The following is a 24,214-nucleotide window of genomic DNA, read 5'->3' on the forward strand; positions in this document are numbered from 1 at the left end:
GCGGCAACTTGTGTCCAAAATACTTCCCCTCCCGCGCCCCTCTACCCCCTTTAGTGTTACTAGCGCCGTGTGACACCCCCATTTTTGGGGTAAAATTATGTAATTTTTTAAAGAGATGTTAAACAAGTAAAAAATAAGTAAGTGAAATAAGTACACACGGCCAGTGTTAACTATCCATTTCCGTTTTTGCTCTCGCTCTTATCAAATGGTGATTCTTTGCGATAGAACGAGACGACATGACTGGCCATAGGCATAGATAGTACCTACCTACCTATGAATTTAATTTTTACTCCGAAGTAACTAAGTGTAAGATGATTATTTATTTCTATTAAATAGTGTAATATATGTACTATATTTTATGTAGGTATAATATGTTATTTAAAAGTCAATTACAAAAGTCGAATATAAATTTTAGAATGCCAAGTAAAACAAAAAAGAAACTTAAGGTTCTTTATTATGTAAACATATCGACAACAAAACATTTGTTTACGGCGCAGTAGTGCTTTTAGTTTAACTTTTCTTGGAGTCAAAAACAGAATCCAAATCAAAAACATCACCAATACTTAAATTTGATTGCGAGGCAACTCTGGCTGTGTATCCTGAAAAAAAATCAGAGTAAGTATGTAAGCAATAATTAATTACTTAAAATTATTATTAAATATACAAATATTGCTGCTGCTGATCTGTTGATACCAATGCCTTACTTTTGAATAAATGGGAAAGTATGAAAATCACGATAGTAATTTATTATCTCCTCATTATTAGGGAGTAATATTATAAATTAATTCAATATATTGAAATCAAATCAAAATCAAAAATATTTATTCAGTTTAGACCACAAGTGGCACTTATAATTTAATTAATCAGGTTGTCATGTCATGGATGAAATTACACTAAAAACTAATTAAAACAAAAAGGATGGGGAAAATATTCCATTATTCTGTGGTAACGCTAACAAAATTAACGCGTGAATTTTTTATAAGTAGACAAATGTAATTCAATATAAAAAAGTAGGGTAAAATATTCCGTTGACCTGTGGCAACACTTACAAAATACAACCGTGATTTTTTTTGAAAATTATTATTTAATTAAAATGAATTGGAAATGTGCTACTTACGGATAAAACATGATCCCATGCACTTTCTTCGTAATTCCAGTAGCATTCTTACATGTTGGAACGGCACAAGACGGCATAATTTAATTATAAAGTGTCAATCTGACGGATATGTAAACAATGCGCGCGCCGGCCATTGACTGATTGCTCTAAAGTCAAAGTAGTGCGATTTGGAGTACTTTATATGAATACACATTTACGCCCGTTGACGGTTTCTGGTTTGTTCCGTATTCTGAGGTAATGAGCGAATTTGTGCAAGCTCTTCTAAAACTATGAGTTCTGGCCGTCCAAAATTATCTTCTAGAGCTTGTATGACCTCTTCAGGGTCTCTAGAAGTCAGTAAGAGGGCGGACACAGATAGAGCTGCGTCTCCGCGCAAGGAAGATCGAATCCGTGCTAAATTTTCGGTGAGAGAACATGACTGACTGGTTTGATAGTATGACTGTTTGAAAGCTATCCAGTCAGCTGGTTTTCCACTAAAAATAGGTAGTTGAGATGGTCTAGGTTTGTTGGTTAAGGAAGTGATGGCACGAGCTAGCTCTCTAATGTCATTAGATTGATGATGACGAGAAGGAGAAACTAGATGTGGTTCTACATGTTTTGACGTCAACTGACTATGATTAGGTAGTAAGCCTTCTGAACCTTTGGGTACCGTGTTGACAGCATCAAAAGGACCTGGTCTGTCCTCTGCACTTGAAGCGGCGGGATTCTGCGGCTGTGCAGCGGCTGATACGATATCCGAGAAATGGTCAGGCAAACTGTGAACCCAAGAGTTGACGGAATTATTGCGTGTACTTGACTCGATGGCAGCGAGTTGAGCTGCCAGAAGTTTGTCTTGAGCTACCCTCTTTGCCTTAGCTAACTGCTCCTCAATTTCAAGCATAGCCTTAGCGTGAAGAGCTTCGGCCTGTAAGCGAGCCTTAACAGTGCTGGATGTAGATTTAGACCTATTAGAGTGAGTACCTCCAGCATTTGAGGTGGAGCTATCGACGCTTGGAGCGACTCCACCTGCTTGAGGCACCGTGACACTAGGATCTACACATACCTGTGAGGCTTGGGGCTCTGTAGGGTTACCTGATTGGTTCTTTACCTTGCTTCTAGTGAGCATGGTACCTTCACCTCTCCTATCGGAGGACCAATGTTAAAAACGATCGAGTGGACTGTATTATAGAGAGGCTAGGCCTGCCGGTGGTGATTGTGGTATGCCACTAGAATCAAGGAAACTCCAAAAAAGGGCCAAAATAGTAGGTATATTGCAGCTCAAAACATTAACACGAGAGAGTACCAAAAGCAACTTCAAAAATCCAAAAAACAATATTAAAAAAAGTAAAAAACCATAAACAATTATCAAAAAGGATTGCTGGCCAAACTGCCAGCAACAGTATGTGTGTTGATTTCTTGTATTACGTATTAAATGTTGACTTATAGACTCTGATTAGTTGATTGCATGTTAAATTAAGTTTAATTTGTGTGTGTTATACAACTTTTAAATATTGGTGCTTTGGGCAAGACGGATATGGTCAGAACGGATAGGTAAAGACAGCCATATCTGAATAGCAGGCCCTAACAAAACCACACATCTGAAAACAAGAACTTCCAAACAAGAGGAATAATGACCAAAAACAAAAATCAGATGGAGAAAATAAAATATGTATGTTGTGTGCTAAGAAAAATACACTGAACCACCTACCGAAGATTGGATTGAGTGCAATCAATGCAACGATTGTACCTTATATTCAGTCATAGAGGCAGTTATTATTGTGATGATTGCAATGATTAAAGCAGTTATTACTGTACATATCCGCCTTGCCCAGGGGGGCCGGGCATAATGGATAATTGGAACTTCTTTTTTAATGACATTTTTATTGCAAAATTTGTTTAAGTTTCTAAGTTTATTCTTTACAATTCCAAAGATGATTACCAAAGATACAAATTATTAATTAATATACTGTTGTTGATTACATATTTATGTGGTTTTTTTGCCACTTTTCTTAAGGTATCCGTGCTGCCCGGGCTTCCCCTAAGTATAAATGTTTATTTATAATGTAGAGTTTGGACTCCATCAATCTTACAAAACCCTTCATAATTTAATGTCCTCTTCCAATGTCTGAAAGAGGTCATATCCCAACAATAAAAGTGCCTAAAATGTGCAGTTTCAATTTAGTATATCTTGGTAAGTATATTGTCAGACGTAGTTTGTAAAAAGTCATTCGATATCATGCGTCGCGGGGTATTAACCCTACTGATTTGCGTATTTAATAATTATTAATCAAATATGATTAGAAATTACACAACAAAAACTATTTCTAGCTCATGCAGTCCTAATTGCCAATCAGCTCGACAATGTAATTAAAGTAATTAGTACGCAAATCACAAGTTTGACACCGACGAGTCATGAACTGCTATGAACTTGTCTGGGTGACGTATCGTATAATTAAAATAATGCACTGATTGCCTTAATTAAGTTACTTTGGGAGAATGGCGAAAGTTATTAGAGATCCAATACATAACCTGCTTATTATTGGGGAGGGTCTGAAAGGTCTAGAAGGTGTCTTAAACTAAGAGGTATTTATTAAATTACTTTAATAAATTACGATAATTTAAAAGCAGGCTTTGGGATATTCAGACACTCCTCCATGGCTATGAACTCGAATGTAGTGTAGGAAATTCAATATTCATTTTATCATCATAGGTTTCTAATGCCTGTTTTCACCATCATTCCCTAATTTTTAAGTGACCCCTATGTAAACAAAATTCATGTTGTGCTACCATAGGGGTCACTTAAAAATTAGGGATTGATGGTGAAAACGGGCTTAAGAAATCTAAAGTAGTTTAAAATCATTTTTTGAGGCCAATAAGTATTTTGGAGCGTAGCGAAGTAATCACAATCTCGAGTCAAAATCAAATCTTATATTGTCTAAAGTCACGGTTTCCAATCTTATTTAACGTCTCCAATAATTGCCTAGTGCATATTACTGAGCAAATTATTGAAACCGCCAACAGATTTGGTTTGGGCAATTCTGACCGCCCAACTTTCGGGTTAACGCGTGAACGCCGCCCCTATAATATCGTTAAGTTAATATTAGCTAGGCGGCCGTGCCGATAGTTTGATCGCTAATCAAACCACGAGTATACGTTACGACTAATATGCATACACGTTTTATCTACACTAATATTATAAAGAGGAAAACTTTGTTTGTTTGGTTGTAATGAACAGGCTCAAAAACTACTGGACCGTTTTTAAAAATTCTTTCACCATTCGAAAGCTACATTATCCACGACTAACATAGGCTAAATTTTATTTTGGAAAAAAATAGGGTTCCGTAAATTATGTAGATAATGTAGTCCACGCGCGTGAAGCTGCGGGCGGAAAGCTAGTGACTTATAAATACGAGTATGTATTAAATACGACATTCTCTCTGTTCGTTACATACGTTTTCACACTTAGGCTGAGTTGCACCACCTAACTTTGACTGTAACTATAACGATAACCGGTGTGTTTTGTGTGGAGTTTGCTGCTTGGAGACTTTTGACGTTTGTTAAAGTCAAAGTAAGGTGGTGCAACCCAGCCTTCATTAAACCACTGAACTAATTTTATAATGATGAAAATATGTCATCATCGTACCTAGATAAAAATAAAAATGACACCCATAGAATAAGTGACTCTATCTAATATCCTATTATAAGCTATATAGAGAATAAATATAACAGTATAACAGGTCAAATAAACAATGATGCAATAAAATTCATTTGTTACGTAGTGTTTCCAAATAATTCTAAGATAAGCTGCAGAAGAACCAAAGTGTTTTGGGACGCCTTAAAATGTGGTTACATTACCCTAGGTTACATTTTCTATAATGCGTAGAGTCATCCTTTTGTCAGATCATAAAATGTGTACCAGTAAATTGGTAGTATCAACATGCATATCTATAGATATGAACAAACGTATGGTTGCCTTAGGTGTATGCAATATATTACTTAGTTAATGCAGCTCCACATCAGTCAATTAGCGACTGGTCACGAAGCATGGTGACATCAGTGGGTCTCTTATTCATACAACGACACGTTATAATCGCTCCATTGTTCTCTTTCACTTACAAGTCGAGAGACAGAGATGTATAGAAGGGAATTTAACAAAATATTTTTCGGAGTAGGGTCCCATACGTGCCCAGACGACGTAGTTTGAAATAAGTCAGTGACTGTGCTCACATTGAGCGGTAAGAAACTTTTGAATCGAGTCATTCTTTGTTTTGGACAGTTTGGCGCGGTTTGAAAAACGTCAGTGTTAAAAATAGTGCTATAGCAAGATAGTGTTGGATTCAGTTTTAAAGAAGTTATGCTCGTTTTCTGTTACTTTAATTAAGTTTAGAAATATCGTAACAAGTGGAAAAAAAATAGTAAAGTAAATCCAGACATTATAACGGAACCACTCAATTCATGTGTCTTTGGATAGAATCACTGGTACTGTTTTTCTAGAAAATATTAATATAATACTACAGCTATTTTATATTAAGGTTTTTTCCAACAACTATACCGGGTCTACTGGGAATACTCGTATCTATATGGAGATATTAGATAACGAGCGGCAAATCCTATTTTTTCTATGTATAATTTCTCGTATCAATTTTCTTAACAATGTATAGCAGACACTGAATTTTAAAGAAACTAGTTTGAGGTTCAAATTAAAACTAAAAACTATTGCATCTGTGAAATTCTTCTAAGCACCAGCCCATATGTTATCCCAAAGTGGTGGTAGGGCAAGCTACCCGTATATTTGGGAGGTGTTTAAGCACCCTAGAAAGGGTCTAAGAACTCAATAAATGATTTGATTAATTTAAAAGCTTAAAACAACAATCATTGATGGAATCAGATGCCTTTTCATAGAAGATTAATAGCTAAAATAGTCAAAATGTTGTTCAATAATAGACAATACCAATAAAGCGTTATCTGCTTGAAATATGTCGAAGCCCCAATCGAGTCCGTAGTTAATATGGGTGTTGGTCGGAGGCAAATACGCTAGTTAGAGAGCCAACAGACTCGTCAGGCCTTTTGACGGGTTTTGGGGGAGAGTGGCATTGCAAATGCAATTTTGTTTCTGGAACAATGAATGGAATGGAATAATGAATTCAATTGTTTTGGCTAGTTACGGGTTTGGCTTTAAATAAAATATCGATGCTACGTACATTCTGTCAGATATAAATGGCGTGACTTATAAATACATAATTTTATTCTAAGATACCTATACTTGTTGCTTTTGTTCTATTTTCATATTTTTTTTAGGAGGTGTATAATGTCTTGAGTACCTATATTGATCAAATCAATAAACCAAAATAAAAAGTGTTCAATTCTACAGGGCGTTCAATTTCCTGGGTCATTTTATTCTCTAGATTAGGTACCAGATTAAATAATTTAGTCTGCTAAAAAGCTCTACTAAACGAATCAATGTTTAAAATCAATCTGACTTATCAACAGTTGAATCAATAAATAAATAATAATATAGAGCGAATGAAGACATCATGGAAAGAAACAAATGTGTAAAAGCCGAAGATTTGGACATTAATAGTGTTGTGGAACTGTTGGAGAAATGGGACTTGGCCGAGTTTGTGGACTTCGTGAAAGACAGGCGGATTGACGGGCGGAAATTATTGGTAAGTACTCACGTTGTCTTCACTTAGGAATTATTGTATAGTATTTTAATAAAACAAAAAATACTTTGTACGTAGTGTTGTTGGTATGCCTCAATAAATAAATAAAATAAACCGTATTTTCACGAATTAATTCTAGCAACTGCATACCTAGATGTAGGTAGTCGTTCTTGTTCGCAAATTGTAAACAAATACAGTAGGATCGATGGCTCTATGATAGATGGTGGTATTAATTAAATCACGGTAAAAATAAATTTCAATAATTCCAAAATTTGTCAGAGCAATCATTTATATCCTTATATTACGAGTATGTGCTTCACTGTTATTTTCCTACCACTTATACCACCCACACTGGCACTCTGTAATTAACCAAATCGATGATTGAGTGTGATTAAAATCAACCTTCATACTGACAATTAATTATGGGCTACATTTGTGCTTTAAATTTTTTTTTTTTGTATATAATTGTTACATTACGAATTTGCAAGCAAATCGAAACTAGGTACGTATTTTCAAACTACACAAATGCGCCTCCCAGTAGTATATTTTGTTAGGACACTCGCCCGCGACTCGTGCGAGTTAGTTTGGAGTTAGACAAAGCCCGGTACTTGTTAGCGCCGGATTGACCCGACGATGGCGATAAAATTTCACAAGAGCAGCCGACCCGTCGTTATAACTTCATGCAGGTGCTCGGAAACAGCGCAGAAGTAATACATCATTATCACCATTTATGGCCACAATACCTCAATCAACGGTGAAGTGGTCGGACTGGCCGACTCGAGATCCGAGGAACGCGGGTAACACAAGCTTATTTAGCTTACCACGAGGGGCTAACGGGACTATTAGTAATTAGTGCAATACAAATTGCTAATAATCTTTAAAAAAAGCCATAGGACGTCCACTACCGAACATAAGCCTTCCCCAATGATTTTCATATTGCCCGGTAGGTAGCTGTCGGAAAACGCAGCGTGTGACGTCCACCCACAAGGTGGACTGACGACCTCAAAAAGGTAGTAGACAGGCGCTGAATGCAGACCGCTACTAACAGGGCAATTTACTCAGGCATAATTCTTAATATCTGATTACGTTGCAAAAATATACATATTTTTCGTCCGATATTTTATAAAATTGGCACGCGAAGAAAAAGCAAAAGCTTGATAATTATGTCGTAAGCTGTAAAGTTGACAACTTTCTACTCTCTGCTCGTTCACCGTTCCACACACAGAACTATTTCACACTTTGATCCCAGTTTTGATGGATACTTCCACTTGAGTTGCTTCATATAAATTTGGAATATATCACACCAATGTTGTGATAGAAAGAGCTTTGATTACATTATAAGCTAGCACATAATGTGCTTTCAGAGATATGTCTACAGCTACACAGTGTTTTAATGCATTGCTTGATTTCACAGTGTAAATATAATTTCCACCATATTTTGAACTTTATTCCCTTAAGTCCAAAAACAATGAAAAATTTGGACTTGTTATGCTCGTTAAAGGCTTAAAGACGTCTAGTAAACAGGCCTATCCTTCACACTAACATACCCCTGAAAAAGTAGCATATAATTTAAGTAACTGTGTACCACCGTAACCATTTCAAGATTGTTGCAACTAAGTACTAGGATAGCTTAAGTTCTCCGCTTCAGGTCCACTTTTAAGTAACAGTTAAAGTTTACCTTAAGCGAAAAAGTTAAGTTAACCGGCTTGTTACACCTTTACATCAAACTAATAACTAGTCGCTAGTTCCCCGCGACTCTCAATAAAACTACTTAGAACGGACCGACAAACAAACTTTTTTAATTTAACCCATTAGTTTGCCAAGAATCAACTCTCAGCTTTATCTAAAAAACACCTTACGATCTCAAACATAAAACTCAATTTGCACTGCCAACACAAACCCAAACTTTCTGAATATTTAGCCGAAACGAAAATTTATTTACGTTGTAATTCACAGGATGTCACTGAGGGAATTGTTAAATTATGGCAGCCCAAAGTAAACGCGAAGAAATTCATATTATTCATTGAAAATTTCAAACTCAATCCTGAAAAGTATCTTGGTGGAATTAATGTCACAAAAGATAGGAGAGAAATGGACGCTGCTACTTCAGTGGCTTCCATCGAAAGTCAGTATCAAACTGTTAAAAAAGTCAAAACAGAGACGACAGCAAATTTTACAAACGTTGAAGAGTTACTTAAGAAGATAGTACCTGCAAAGAGTTTTCTATACAGAAATCAGCAGAGAAAAACAGATAAAACCGTTCCATCCTATGTCCCGATGGATGGCACCAGAAAACCTAGAAAATTCTTCAGATTGAGCTCTTACGAATACCCAAACTTTGATTTGCTCTCAATATTTTCAAGACAAGAAAACGTGGAGGACAGAGGATACTATTCAGTCAAAAGTAACACTAGGTATTACATCCAGAAGACGTACAGAAAACAAGATACGAGAACCAAATATAAATCGTTGCAAACACCTGAAGAATTGAGTGCGAAATTACCAGAAGACCATTTCTATGAAGACTTATGCTATAATGAAGTGACTACTGTTGAAAAGAATAAAACGAACCCTCTGAATCAAGCCAGCAATGTAAAACCATGCCTGGTCAAATTGCAAGAACTATTTCAATCCTTCAAAATGCCCTTTTCTAAGAAGCCTGAAATAACAGAAGGAGTTGCTAAAGCTGAAGTAGTAGAAAAAGAAAGAGAAGCCAACGTGTATGAAAATGCTGAAAGCATTTCCAATATGTACGATTCAGTGCACGTCAAACCGCTCAGTGAAATAGATGATAAGGACAACAAACAAGTAAGTAATTAAGTGAATTGAACACTATGTCTTTACCCTTTCTTTAGTAACATACGTAGTTATGAACAGTGTCCGTGATTTTAAGGATATTTCCATCGTGTATACTTTTCTTTCTTTTCTATCCTTTTACCTTTTCTTTTGAATCCTATCGTTAAAATTTGGAACAGCACCATAGTATGATCATTTACTCAGCCTCCATATTCGCCTGTAATCGCACTTACCTAATATATCTCAGAAATTATTGGATAGAGTATAAGTTTACAAAGATCTAGTTTGGTGTGCAGAAAATAATATTAGTTAAGTGATATAAAAATATTTATCCTTATTTTGTGTTGCTCTTAATAATTGTTTTCATATTGGTGGAGGCTTTTCAAATATTTGAAATTGGCTGTTCAGAATTTTGATCATTTTAGAAATCACTTGATTATAAACTGTTTCCAGGGCAAGCTCCCAGTAGAAGACTATTTGGAGCCGGTGCAGCTCAGCAAAGAGTATTGCGACGTGGCGCCCCAGAGGGACGACTCGCTGCTCGGGTACATCATGAGCATATTCGACACGCGCTTCGGCTTTAGACGAGGTTGGTACCTGTTCTATGCATAGACTAGGAGACTGGCTGTGGTTACGTGATGGTAAGTAAGTGGTCTATTCCTATTGACTTTAGCTACACCAGAAGAGCTGTTGATGTGTCGCCCTGCCTTTTTGAGAAAATCGTATTTTATTTATAGACAGTACTCACTACTCGTATTATAAGAAAAATATTTGTTGGTATACAATTTATTTCACACAAATTACCTTGTCAAAAGTTAAGGTGAGTTAGAAGACACGTATGTAATAGTTTAGTCAATATACGATATAAAGGGTTAAAATGCACGTGTCAATTTTGCTCCAAGTCGACCGCTGGACTATTCTGGCAAACCTACTCTTATCATATTATAATTATTGTATTTAGCTTAGCTGAAGCCATTAATGGGAGAATAAGAGCATTAATGTTTTTTGTGCACAAGTTGCTAATACTAGTACTCTCAATAAAATCACATAGTCAGCGCTTCGCCACTGTCCCCCAAGCACCATCGACGTTAACGAGCATAATTACTTTAGGTATTCATCAGTGAGTGATACGGCTAATGAATCGCATTTATCGCGAATACATCGCGTTAAATAATGGCCGCCTACGCGTGTGTGCGAGCCGATAATAACGAATAATCCCGTTCGACATAATTCCCGATGTGCCTTGACGTGGCACACGCTTACACCGAATCCGATCGACTAATATTATCATCAAAATATGTTTAGGTATTACAAGAGGATTATCGTTAATCAAATCGGTGGTTTCAGCTAATAATAAATGATTTTTAAGCGATTGCTATTGAAATTCAGGAATATTTTGTCTTTTTCAATCAAAGGACGGCAATTTATTGAACGAACGCCTCTTCACAGATTTCAAAAACGACTGGCCCTGTGCAATACATAGACAACAATAAATAGACATATTATGCCCGTTTTCACCATCATTCCCTAATTAAGTGACCCTTATGGTAACACATAACAGGAATTTTGTTTTCATAGGGGTCACTTAAAAATTAAGGATTGATGGTGAAAACGGGCATTACACTCTTAGAAAGGTCCCAAAAGATGTTTATAACTCAACTACGAGTATGTCGTCGTCGTCGTCGTTTCAGTCAGACAAATGACGTCCACTGCAGGCCTCCCCCAAGGTTTTCCATAAAGGAACGTTGGGGCAGAAAAGTTCTCGAGTGGCGACCACGAGCTGGAAGACGTAGCGTGGGCAGTCCTCCTACTAGGTGGATCGACGATCTGGTGAAGGTCACGGGAGTCGGAGGGTCATCGCCACATTGCGTTCCCTTTGCAGACTGAAATACTTCCTTCCAATTAAGACCAAAATCTCCCTTGTCCATACCCTTATTCTTCCGGTCATAGATTATGCTGATGTATGTTATCCTGACCTAAACCAAATTCATGTCAATAAGCTAGACCGGCTCCTCAACAACTGTATCCGGTTTATATTCTGCTTGCGCAAATATGACCACATTTCCTCATTCCGGTCTAAGCTTCAATGGTTACCTATACCTTTTCGACGAAAAGTCAGAATCCTTCTAACACTTTTTTCAATCTTAAACAATCCAAATTCTCCTTCTTACCTAAAATCCCAATATACGCTCCTCAGTTCGACTCACTCTCGTCAACTACGTTCCTCTAATACGCTTCTTCTTTCCACTCCTTCTCATCGTACTGGTTTTCTTTCCAACTCTTTTCTTCTACATTCCATTCGTCTTTGGAACGGTCTCCCTGAAAACGTCAGGCAGGCTCCCAGCAAGTCCACCTTTAAATTCCATGTGCGCAAACATTATCTCGCTGGTGTTTCATCTTCATAATTTCTGTTCAACCTCCTTTTTTTCCCATTTTTTTTCCTTCTCTCTTTTTTTTGTCTCCCTTTGTCATCCATCCTATTATTATATATGTATGTGTCTATGTATGTATTCATATGTTATTTATGTAATTATATTTTTTTCTAAATTCGTAATTATTCTATACCGCCTACTTTATTCTCAGTTTGGCCCTAAGGTTGACTGGCAGAAAATGCCGAAAGGCATTAAGTCCGCCTTATGTACACCGGTCTATGTGCATATAAGTTTTAAATAAATAAATAAATAAGAGCCTGGATGCAGGCAGCGCAGTACTACAAGTACAGTACTCGTCAATTCCTTAAAACTTATCTAATGCACAAGTTATAAAACTCTACATCCTCTATATAAAGTAGCAAACCGCAACTCGCGAACACCCCTGAATAGGGTATCACAGTCCTAATAAAAAAGGTGTAAAAGTCTTTAAAAGTTCGTAGAATTTCAGTAGCTGGGTAAAACCAGCGGAATAGACTCGGGGGAAGTTTTAGTGTTAGTTTTATCGACGAACCTTGTTTGAAGATTCTTTTAACTTTCCTTCGATACCGACGGTCAGAGATACTGTTGATTGGTTTATAGTTTTTCAGGAAGAATGGTGTTCCGTATGAATTTATTTTAGGGATCAGACTATGTACCTGCAGACGATTCATGAGCCAAAGTATGGCATCTGTCGTGATTGATAGGCCCGACAATTACTGATTTTAATTAATTAATTTGAAAAGTCAAAACCGCATACATTTTTTTCTAAAAGCTACCACAATTGCCACTAAATTCCTAAAAAATATTAAAAATAATACAGTAAGGGATGATTTTTCAACTGATATTTTTTTTCCCATACTAAAACTGTCAATGTGCCAAACTTATACTTCATTTAAAAGTTATTTAACGATTAAAAATCAGCCCTAAGTATAATAGAGCATAGAGTTTTAGATACACTTAAAGATAACCATATTTTGTAATAAAAATATCGTTCTATTTTTATAAGTCTACTAGGTACATCATTTTGCAAAGTCACTTGCAAGTACGAGTATTAGCATATTTAACTTGTTTTGACGTGTAATATTTGGAAAGAAGTTATCACGGTAAAAGTAATGCGAGCTTTTGTGAAGCCAATAAAACTTCAGCGAAAGTGAAATACGCTCTCGGATTAAGTTTCCAACAAATGTGATATAACTTTATGACGTAGGACGGTGCTATTGGCGTGGGTGCTTGTACATTTTTAGAATTATTTACTTGTATGATTTGTTGTGTCTGAAATGATTTATGTTTGTCTAGACTTTTCAATTTCGACGTTACTGGCTGAATTGAGGAGTGCAATAGCTTGTTTTTGGATCTACATAATTTCGTGATTTGACTTGACTTGCTTAGACAATAGAAAGATCTTAGGTTAAGCTTAGGTATTGTACTGCACAGTCAGCAGTCTCCAGTCACTCCGTTGGAGAAAAATGTATGTATGATAAGCAACAAGAGTTTACCATAATTTATAATATACGCTAAGAGTTCCTTTACCAGAAATAGTGAGTAAGTCTAATATAAATGTAAAAAAATCCACGGTCTTGGAATTAATGAGAATAAATAAGTAAAGGTAAAAGGTAGCAGGAAGGCGCTGGATGCAGGCCGCTACCAACCGGGCGATGTGAAAATCATTAGAGGAGGCCTATGTTCAGCAGTGGAGGTTATGTGGCTGAAATAAGTAAACAATGAAATAGAGATCAATAAGTCTGCAGTTTCCACCGAAAAAGGAAACATTATGGCAATGAGGGTTTTCGCGATTGAAAAATTCGCCAGATGGCAATACGTAGACGCGAGGTCCAAATGCTGCGTGATTGGTGGATTTTGACATATCTGTCAATGTCATGTCAAAAATAACCAATCATGCAGCATTTGGACCTCGCGTCTACGTATTGCCATCTGGCGGATTTTTCAATCGCGAAAACCCTCATTCAGCGTACTTCTGGTTGTCGTTACAGTTCGGTGTGAGGCACTCATTTCGGAGAAATGAAATTAGCGAGCCAATAAGTCACGTGACGAACCCGTAGGACAGCGCTCATTTTACGACTCGTTGCAATATTATATTAGATTAGGTGCTTACAAAAAATAAGTAAGTACCTATATATTCACTCACCATTCCTTTGTGAAAATATTGATTTTAGAGTATCTACTTTCAAAATGATAATCTGGCTAGATCAAATAATTAGAAATTGGGATGAAGTCCTCAATTCGTTTCATTTATTTCAATGATAAGACACTGCTCAATATTTATTTACAGCTGTAAATGAAAATAAAATGAAAGTGCTGGTAACTTTATCATTAAATACACAAAACTTTGAACGAGCTTTGAGTCCAGTAGACATACAAAACACTAAGCCTCTATCAAAACCAACAACGTAAATAAATAAACTTAGGTATCTAATAATAATTAAATAAACATTACACTCGTGATCAGGATCGGTAACAATATTCACAGAATTACTTAACAGTTCATACAAGCTGGTGGGAAAGTATTTCCCACATAATGGAATGGTCTAGTGATGCCAATTCTATAAGTAGCGTATCGATAAATAATGATCTACACAGGTACTAGTCAACAAACGCTTGTTTAATTTATATTGCACAATACTTATCATTAAGTACACACAGCTTGGTCAATTTATTTGTGCAAAATTGGTATTTATGAAGTAGATTTAATGCGTGAAATTTTGCAATAATATGTTTCTGACAGATGCCAGGAACATGGCAGGATTCTCTCAGCGTGGTCAGTTCAGTCTGCACATATTTGATGTACTTAAATTTGACTATTCTTACCGTTAGTTAATTCCTGGCAATAAGTGGTGACTGAGTTTGTTCCGGCGTTTCTTCTCAGCACTTGCCATATGTTTGTCTCGAAGCGCTGGTAGGGCCCAAAAGATAAGGAGACATGTAAAGTGCCCCATAAGGGCTACCTTTTCTTTTTTTATTATTTTCTATTGACGTTCATAAGTGCCACTTGTGGTCTAAACTGAATAAATATTTTTGATTTTGATTTTTGATTTTGATTTCAATGGTCGCGCTTTAATCAACTATAAAATTTACAGTTACGGCCCGATCCTGTCAGGCATCGCTACATTACTTAATTTTAGTATTTAAGAGAAGGTCAACAAGCTTATTATTTATAGATACAAATTACTAATAGTGCCGTAACCCTCGTGGTTTGTGTCACGATTGGATTCAGCTATTATTGAGCTGTGTCGGCAAGGTTCAACCTTGGGTTCCTCAGATCTCTATTCGGCCAGTCCGTCACCGATAACATTGGGCCGTTGTCTCTTCAAAACTATCGACATTCGAAATTCAAAATGTCGACATTAGCGCAGCACTACAACGGACACTCTGTGCACAGTGGTTTGCGGTCGGCCCGCGGGCAGTGGACTAGCATCGGTTACCGAGAAGGACACTTAAAACCCTTCCGCGAAATTTTACGATAATGTTTTTTTGTGGCGTGAAGCATACATTGAAAATCTTTGTTAAAATAATATAAATTATACATGAATGCGAAGCAGTGCTCTGTTTTAATCAGTTTATTTTTTATTTAACTACAGAAACTTTTTTATAGGTCTGTATTTTAACTTTTACTGCTGAATTGAAGAGACAAATAAATTAAAGGGATCTCACTATAACAAGTAATTTGCATTAAGCCCTTTGTTTGAAAGGGAACTTTCGGCTCGAGTCGACTGAGCAATTTGCTTGAGTCAACATAAATAAATTCATGTCAAATAATTCGTCCCCGGGCGAGTGACAGAGATGGATACAGCTGGATGAATCGACATCAATATAAACAATCTATACTTCTATATTAATATTATAAATGCGAAAGTAACTCTGTCTGTCTGTCTTGGCCTAAACCACTGAACCGATTTTGATGATATTTGGCATAGAGATAGTTTGAGTCCCGGGAAAGGACGTAGGATAGTTTTTATCCCGGTTTTTGAAACAGGGACGCGCGCGATAATGTTTTTCTGTGACAGACAAAATTCCACGACGGTGAAGCCGCGGGCGGAAAGCTAGTCTTTTCTAAAAAGCCGGTCAAGTGCGAGTCGGTTTCGCATACTAAAGGTTCTTTATCTTTCAATCCGTCTCGCTATGTATTGTATATGCCTCTTTCTCCTACAGATCTAAATCACTTCACTTACACAAGTATGAGTAGAGATTCTAATCAACGGAACCCTAAAACGAGCTAAATAAGTAGGTAAAATTTTCCAACACTCGGTACCTAATACAAAATGTAAGTTTATAATGACAGACACATGGTATGTGATTAGAACTTTAAGATTGATGGTTCCCTAATTTATGCTGTGAGACGTCTTAGCAAATTGAATATTCTAGATCAAATTCCAAACTTTAAAATCTTTATCCATTAAAGTATACGTAATAGGTTACTACTACACGCAATTTGCAATTGACTTTAGCCTGAGAGGCAATAAAGGCTAATCGAATTACAATTAATGTAAAGGAACTGAAAGAACGGAAGAATAAAAAAGTACATGTTTATTTTCTTTTTGAAAGAGTTACTTTCTCATAAGTTAGATTCTTTTTGTCAAAGCGCCGGGCGGCCACATGTGCTCGCCACGTGTGTAGGGGCGGGAAGTTATCGATAAAAAAAACATAATAGCGATGCTATTACCAATGACTTCTACATCTCTAGCATAGTTGTCTATTGTGATTTATGGTGAAGTTATGTATTTAATTATTTGTAAGGGTGAGGGTCCTGAGGGTATTTTCACACCTTGGATTCAGATTTCAAGAGTTATTCGCAACAGTACCAAGTGTTCTTTGCACTAATGTTTTACTTAGATTCCTGGAAAAGTTAAAATAACTATAAAGAATCTTTATTTCTCATTAGGTCTAAACATTTACAATTTTGTGAAATTCATAAGCAAACACACTGCTTACATAATTAATGTCATCGATGTACCCAATGGACATCACTACCTAATAAAGAATAGTAAGTAAAGAGTAGTAAAAAAAATAACAACAACAGTATGGAATACGCCTCATTCCTTGTAGTTTCACACCATACACGAACGTGTACTTTATAAATTTCAATAATACATAATCAGTTATAAGAAAAACAAACAGTCGATTAGAGAACCTCTTTTTTTAAGCCGCTTAAAATCACAGCCAAGGTGACTTACTTGAACTTTTGAGTTTCAGTGAAAATCAGTGATTGAATTTCGATATGAAATTGAGTTTCAGTGTATTAAAGACAAACAGTGAGAAATAAATTGTGAAATTTAAAACTCTTGAGATCGGTTTTAGTTTAGTGTTTGTTATTCGTTTTACGATTGAATCCACAAGTAGGCTAGACTTTGAGCTTTACTGATAGATTAAAATATATTGGACAGAGCTTATTTTGGTTAAAATATAAGTTTGTGTATTTTCTAAGATTGGTTGTTAAAGTACAACTTTCGTGATCGATTTAACTGTATTTATTGACTGTGATAACACTAGGGATTAGCTCAAATATTACGTTTAATTCTTGGAACTTGTTGTTTCTAAACTAGCTTGGGAATTTGTGGCGACCTCTAGTTTTAAGCAAGAGTCACTATAGTCTAGACAACCGTTAACTATAATCGACTGTTTATGATTTTGGGTGACGAAATCTATGGAATCTCTGCTCTTAATTAAAAAATTATATTTAAAGAGAGAAAACCATTTTAAGGCCATATCGTTCGTTCGTTCGTTCGTTTCAGCCGAATGACATCCAATGCTGGACAAAGGCCTCCCCTAAGGTTTTCCACAATGAACGGTCTTGCACTGCCCGCCTATAGCTACCTTATAAGAGACATTCGTAGTTTTATTTTGACAAATGAAAGTTGATGCGATCAAAAACAGAATTTGCAAAATAAATCTGCACAATATTTTTGAATTATAATATTTATTAATTACTAGCGGCCGCCCGCGACTTCGTACGCGTGGATCCCGTTTTACCCCCTTCATCTATGTATCTTACGCGGTTTAGATTTTTTCATACAATTTTTTTCCCGCTAACTCCCGTTCCGGTGGGAATTTTGCAAAATCCTGTTGTAACTAAGCTTTAAGTTTACTAAGGTACCTGCATGCCAAATTTCAAGCGTCTATATTACGCGGTTTAGATTTTTTCATACAAATGTTTTTTCCCGCTAACTCCCGTTCCCGTGGGAATTTTGCAATATCCTGTTGTAACTAAGCTTTAAATTTACTAAGGTACCTGCATGCCAAATTTCAAGCGTCTAACTTAAGCGGTTTAGATTTTTCATACAAAAGGATTTTCCCGCTAATTCCCGTTCCCGTGGGTATTCTTAAGTATCCTATAACCTGCCTAGGAGTATGAAGAATAATTGTACCAAGTTTCGTTAAAATCCGTCGAGTAGTTTTTGTTTCTATAAGGAACATACAGACAGACAGACAGACAGACAGACAGACAGACAGACACACAGACAAAAATTTTACTGATTGCATTTTTGGCATCAGTATCGATCACTAATCACCCCCTGATAGTTATTTTGAAAATATATTTCATGTACAGAATTGACCTCTCTATAGATTTATTATAAGTATAGATTAAAAATTCACCTCGAGAAGATCCTTATTCCTTTATAGTTCTTTATGGACTGCATTGTTATTGTGAAGTGAATAAAATAATAAAAGTATGACCATATCTAGTGCGAATAATAAGAGTCAATCATTATTAACAAGACAGATTATAATTGGTTTAATTGGTAAAGTCTCGGTTGAGTCAGAGTCATGAGTCATCTGTTCAGTTTATGTACTTTTAGATCAGTCTTTACCAAAGTGGGCGATAACGCCCCCTTGTGGGCGCTGCAGGCTTAAAGGCGGTAAGAGACCCCGGAAAAAAATCGGGGCATTGTGTAGAGGCTTGGTAGGCCATTTGTAATTTCATCTACTTAGGAGGTCTCTTAGACACCGACTGAGCATTTGACTCTTGAAAATTTAATGGGGGCGCTCAAAAGAATTTATTCTCAAAGTGGGCAGTAGACAAAATAAGTTTGGGAACTGCTGTTTTAGATGCTTTGGGTCATTTAAAATTCATACTTTGATATATTGTCAGAAGACTAAATAGAAAATGAGTCATTCTCTATTTGCAGAGCTTTCGATGGTTTACGCAGTTGTCAGTAGTTTAATTTTTGACGATTTTACGTAGCCAAACGTAATTTAATCTCGGGTCTCAAAGTTACATTAAAAACTGTACTTAAATGTATGTAATTTGTTTTGAAATGCTTAAACTACAATAACAATGCCTATTTAGTGGTAATTAATGTCTTAGAAGTAATTACAAACACTAAATGATAGCCTATTTTTTCTCTTACTAAGTAGGTATACTTCCTAAAGTGATCGTTTTAGCGATAAAACCGCTTGATTTGTGCTGTTTGAGTAATTTTGCTATAAAAACTTGAAATGGCTCAATTTTGGCGGTAACGCCATAAAACGGACACATAAAGAATAAAGGAAATCGAGTTAACAATGATATCAGAGAAGTATTGGTGACTAGACTGGAAAAATACAAACTTAGGTACTTATGAATGCAAATACTTAGTGTAAAAACTAAACAAAACAGAAACATGTGTTTCCATAAAATGTGACCGTAAGCACCTGATGATGTGCTGGTGGTTACGAGTGAGCGTTCCCCTGGTGTTCAACCTGGTCGCCAGGGTCGGAGACAGCCTGGTGGACTCCGTCTACCACACGCTACACTGCTTCACCGATGTCGTCACAGGTGAGACGTCATGTTTGACAAACAGACCTGAAACCTTAACTTCGAACTCCTCCTATGTTCTTCTGATTAATTTCGTTGCGGGTTCAATGACAGTTAAACTTTCCTCCAGGATAAACTTGACCTTCACTGGTTGGGTTTTTATTGGCGGTCAAGCTGTAGATCCTGGCTACACAGTAGTTGCAGCGGTGGGAACGAGAAGTGGGAATAGTCTCATGTAAACATAAGCCTGTATTATGAGACGACTAGCTGTGCCCGGAACTTCGTACATGTGAAAACAGTTTGTTTTTTTCAGGTTTATGCAACATTTTTCATTGTTTCTCTGTTCAATAACCAGCAGTCTCGTCTAAAAACATTAACTTAGGTAAAAAGATAAGTTTATTTATTGCTAATAACAAACGTTAACTTACATAGGTACGAGTACATACAATTTGTACATTAAGTACCTACCAGGGGTTTTTGCTACATGAGTATTCTCAAACGTACCTACATATCTACGTAACTTATATTAGGAAGATATAAAAACTGCAACCTCAATTTAATAACTTTTTAAACTTTTTGTTTAAACGGATTAACCTAAAGATACCCTCTACAGAATTTTCTTATCTTACACAAAATAATATCATCTCAAATTAGACACTCCATTTCGTATTTCTTAATCCATACTTATTACCGTCATTAGTCCTTCGAGCCCGATCCATATTCAGATCCGCCCCGCATAACTAATTACTTATAAATCCCCAGAAACGAGCGAAGCGAATCAATCCGACGAATCCGAACATGAGGACGACAAGAATAATCCGCTGGAGAAAACGGAAGTGCGAGCGGAGAAGCACAACATGGCGGATCGGCCGCTTCCGGTGCCGGTGGAGAACGAGCCTTACTACATGAACGTGGAGCGGACTGAAGCGGAGAACTTGCTGAGGGGTCAGCCCGACGGGACGTTTATATTAAGACCTTCAAGTCAGGTATGTTCTTTTTGATTTACGGAATAAAGCGGCGAATGCACAGAGAGTAAACGATCCGGTAGTGGATTTGCGAGAAGTGATTTTGTTTTGTTGTATCAAATCACTTCAACGCCTCAGTTCTCAGGCGAACATAATTTAATATGAATTTCTGATTATGATCATCGAATTTTTCTGATGATTGTTAGTACTCATATAGCAACTTCAAATATTACAAAATTCCCGTCGAAATGTTCTCAATGTGTTTTGCACTTGAGGTAGCGCAGCTATAGCTGACAGCTTAAAACGTTCTATAATACAGGGCGTTAGTAAACAGTTAAAAATTTTAACTTATAAAATTCTTCTTCAAAGTCTGGTAATATGCTGAATAGTAGATCAAAACCACATAGAGGGTATGGCCGAGGTTGACGTAACTTCTATTTTACCGTATAGCAGAGAATGTGCCAATTCAGCTAGGTACACATAGTTTTACGTTGAATGATACAATACAATATGGCGGACGTCACACACTCCGTTGCTTACTCACGGCACGCGATAAAATAAGATGGAAGTAGCAGATATGTGAACGTTGTGGAAGTAGTAATTTCCCTAATGTGTACCTGCCCGTGTAGGCATATTGTTAGTGGCGCAGAATGGGCAGGGACATAACGTAGGGAGGCTCAGAATACTGCAAAGATGAGCGAGAAGAGATATTTTCGTGTGATATTTGATTGTAAGTACAGACCGGCAGAAAAAGCTGGACAAAAAGGCATTTTTGTGTAGTTAGGTGACATGATGTGATGTCAACTCAACTTCTTTTTTCCTATGTTTCTTCACCCATTCCATTTTTAATATGGAATAATGAAATCCTTCATCCATTTCTTAATACTGCCAACTACCTATTATTTTTAACTACTTTTATTTTCATCTAAATAAAACGTTTTAATGAGATACCAGTATCTCATTAAAACGTTTTATTTAGACTTACGAGAACGAAATTAGGTTTTCTTTTGTCTCAAAACTTGAAGGGATGAAAATAAGTAGGTATGGGATAAAAGATTGAATGTGTAAAATTTTAGTGCTTTTTTACTGCATAATAAACTTTACCTTGGAAATATCTGTTTTGAAGCTATACGTCTAGTTAAAAGTTTCTGAATACATTCGCATTGTGTCCACCATAGCAAATAAAAGTATAAAGGAACGAAAACGCATGTTTTTACTGTAGCCAGCATTATTAAGTTTGCGCAAGTATGTCGGATGGGATGATAAAATAATATTGTTGCCAGGAGAAATAAAACAGGGTGTCGTGAGGCTTTTAGGGTTTGTCGAGTGAGCAAACTTATTACTGTACTATTTGTGCGAGAGAATGTCGGACTAGGGAAAAAATAAAGATTGCGACTAGGGCAAAGAATAATACGTACTATAATTTTGTGAATACAATTCTGAGAGTAAATAGTTTCTTTAATCACACTAATACACTTAGCTCCGATCCGATGTTGAATTTCCCCGAATATGGTTTAACTTACCGGGTCTAAAGACAGTTTAACTTATTCTCGGAACAAATGTTAATTGTACCTACTGGTTGGGTTCTTATTGGCGGCCAAGCTGTAGAGCCCCGCTACACAGGAGTTGCAGCGGTGGGAACGAGAGGTGGGAGAAGTCCCGTTGTACTACCTCGTTTCAGCCAAATGACGTTCACTGCTGGAAAAGGCCTCCCCCAAGGGTTTCCACAACGACCGATCCTTCACCACTCGCAAATAGGCACCTCCCGCAACCTTCACCAGATCGTCGGTCCACCTAGTGGGGGGCTTGTCCACTCAACGTCTTTCGGCTCGTGGTGCCACTCGAGAACTTTTGCCCCAGAGGCCATTGGCTCTGCGAGCTATATGCCCCGTCCACTCCCACTTAATTTTACCAATTCTGCAGGCTATGTCGGTCACTTTGGTTCTCCTGCGCTGTACTACACAGTGGAAGAATTAACTAATGAAGCTTCTTTGTTTTTTCAGCCCAACCACGCGTACACGCTAACCGTGTCATGCGCGAACGCAGTTCACAACGTGGGTGTGCGCCGGCGCCCCGACGGCCGGCTGGCTTTGGGCTACGCTCGGCGTGGGGAACGAAGCTTCGCCAGTGTGCCCTCGCTGCTGAGGCATCATAGGAGACGGCGGTTGCTGCTGGTGGCTGCTGGCGGAGTTATAGGAGCGACCACGTTGAATGAAACCCCGCATTATTACCAGACTCCTAGCAACATTCCGGTTACTTAGTCCATTATTCATAGGAGCGACCATATTCGCCGTTCACGACACGCCTTACCACTGCGATATTCTTATCACTACATCATTTACGAAAAGTCCATGGATGGGGGAGAGTCCTATTTTAGGGTACTTCTCATTTACACTCAAATTTGATGGTCACTCGATAATAGTTCATAAACGGTATAAGTTAGAACAATAACTTTGAAATCAGATGATAAAATATCTATTTAGCTACATACAAAATAAATTTTATCGTAATAGAAGCAAAAATAATACGAAAACATCTCATGAAACGATAAAAAACGGGGTCATTTTTCGCGTTCTCATCGTGTCACACCTTCGGTTGCAATGAAACATTTGGTTACTGCATCCACAATTTTCATTCAATTTGTGTGTAGCATATACTAAAATCATCGTTATTAAATATACTTTCCACACAATAGTCAAAAAAATGTCTTCTTATAATTATTTCGAATTGACAAAGCGAAATACGTTGGTCACACGATTTTAGGTACCTAAAATTTTGAGTAATAATACAAGATTGCCGTTAAACCGAACACCAGCAACCAACCACAGCGTTCTATTCGGTTAACGTCAGTCGCCCTCCGGCCATTGCGGAGGTGAGATAGGTCGATCGTCGCTCCGCTAAAAAAATACGTAACTTTTTGTGATTATCCACAGAAATACCGTCGCTTGCTTGAACAATATTTTCTACCTCTAAAATTTAAACAATTTAATTGAAACTTAGGCCATTGAAAACTTAACATGTTAGACTTATTTGTGTAGTATTCAACTTGAACCGTTAAATTCAAATTTAAGGATAATTCGTAAAAAACTAAAATTTTCGTCACCTTCGTGGCATCACCTTCGTGGTGTTTTATACACGAAGGTGATTTTAGGCCACGAAAGTGATTTCTTGCTTTGGTTTATTTTAAAATATAGTGACTGGTGTTTATGTTTTTACAATATTTTAATAACTAATAAATTATACGTGGTAAGTAGAATTCACTACATCAATAAAAAAATAAGGGCCTCGTATTTTTGTTGTTTGTCTGTCTGTATGACTGTATGTATGTCTGTATGACTGTATGTATGTCTGTATATGTGACTATGTATCTGTTTGTAAGATAAATTTAATCTGAGGTTTGAGTTAAAAGTTGTACAACAAAAATACAAGGCCCTCTGGCCTCAATAAAAAAAAATATTTTTGTTGAGGGACTAATAATCAGTTAGAGTTCTTTTTTATTGAGGTACTGATATCCTTTTTTTGCTTCTTTAGCA

General features: G+C 36.9%; 1 protein-coding gene and 1 long non-coding RNA gene across 3 annotated transcripts; one reads left to right on the forward strand and one right to left on the reverse strand.

The window, feature by feature from the left end:
* Positions 1 to 436: 436 nt before the first annotated feature.
* Positions 437 to 1,353, reverse strand: LOC135083761 (uncharacterized). The gene is made up of 2 exons (XR_010259692.1): positions 1,118 to 1,353; positions 437 to 599 (listed from the first exon to the last, which is right to left on the reverse strand). It is a non-coding gene; the product is annotated as an uncharacterized LOC135083761 (long non-coding RNA).
* Positions 1,354 to 5,260: 3,907 nt separating this feature from the next.
* On the forward strand, positions 5,261 to 23,030 carry LOC135083709 (uncharacterized). 2 transcript variants are annotated; one of them, XM_063978420.1, is made up of 6 exons: positions 5,261 to 5,331; positions 6,587 to 6,762; positions 8,716 to 9,567; positions 10,009 to 10,144; positions 20,479 to 20,702; positions 22,685 to 23,030. In XM_063978420.1, exons 2-6 carry the CDS (start codon positions 6,631 to 6,633, stop codon positions 22,940 to 22,942), a joined length of 1,602 nt encoding a protein of 533 aa, XP_063834490.1. In that variant the 5' UTR covers positions 5,261 to 5,331; positions 6,587 to 6,630; the 3' UTR covers positions 22,943 to 23,030. The 2 variants fall into 2 exon arrangements, with proteins under 2 accessions (XP_063834490.1, XP_063834491.1); XM_063978421.1 differs by lacking the exon at positions 5,261 to 5,331 and adding an exon at positions 5,350 to 5,392.
* Positions 23,031 to 24,214: the final 1,184 nt, after the last annotated feature.

This window comes from Ostrinia nubilalis, chromosome 24, assembly GCF_963855985.1.
Source record: "Ostrinia nubilalis chromosome 24, ilOstNubi1.1, whole genome shotgun sequence".
Lineage (NCBI taxonomy): Eukaryota > Metazoa > Arthropoda > Insecta > Lepidoptera > Crambidae > Ostrinia > Ostrinia nubilalis.

Excerpts from the sequence above, each read along its gene's own strand:
- LOC135083709 (XM_063978420.1), top strand. The coding sequence starts at position 6,631 with ATGGAAAGAAACAAATGTGTAAAAGCCGAAGATTTGGACATTAATAGT. Across the intron at positions 9,568-10,008 it reads ATGATAAGGACAACAAACAA|GGCAAGCTCCCAGTAGAAGA; the intron begins GTAAGTAATTAA and ends AACTGTTTCCAG. Across the intron at positions 20,703-22,684 it reads TATTAAGACCTTCAAGTCAG|CCCAACCACGCGTACACGCT; the intron begins GTATGTTCTTTT and ends TTGTTTTTTCAG.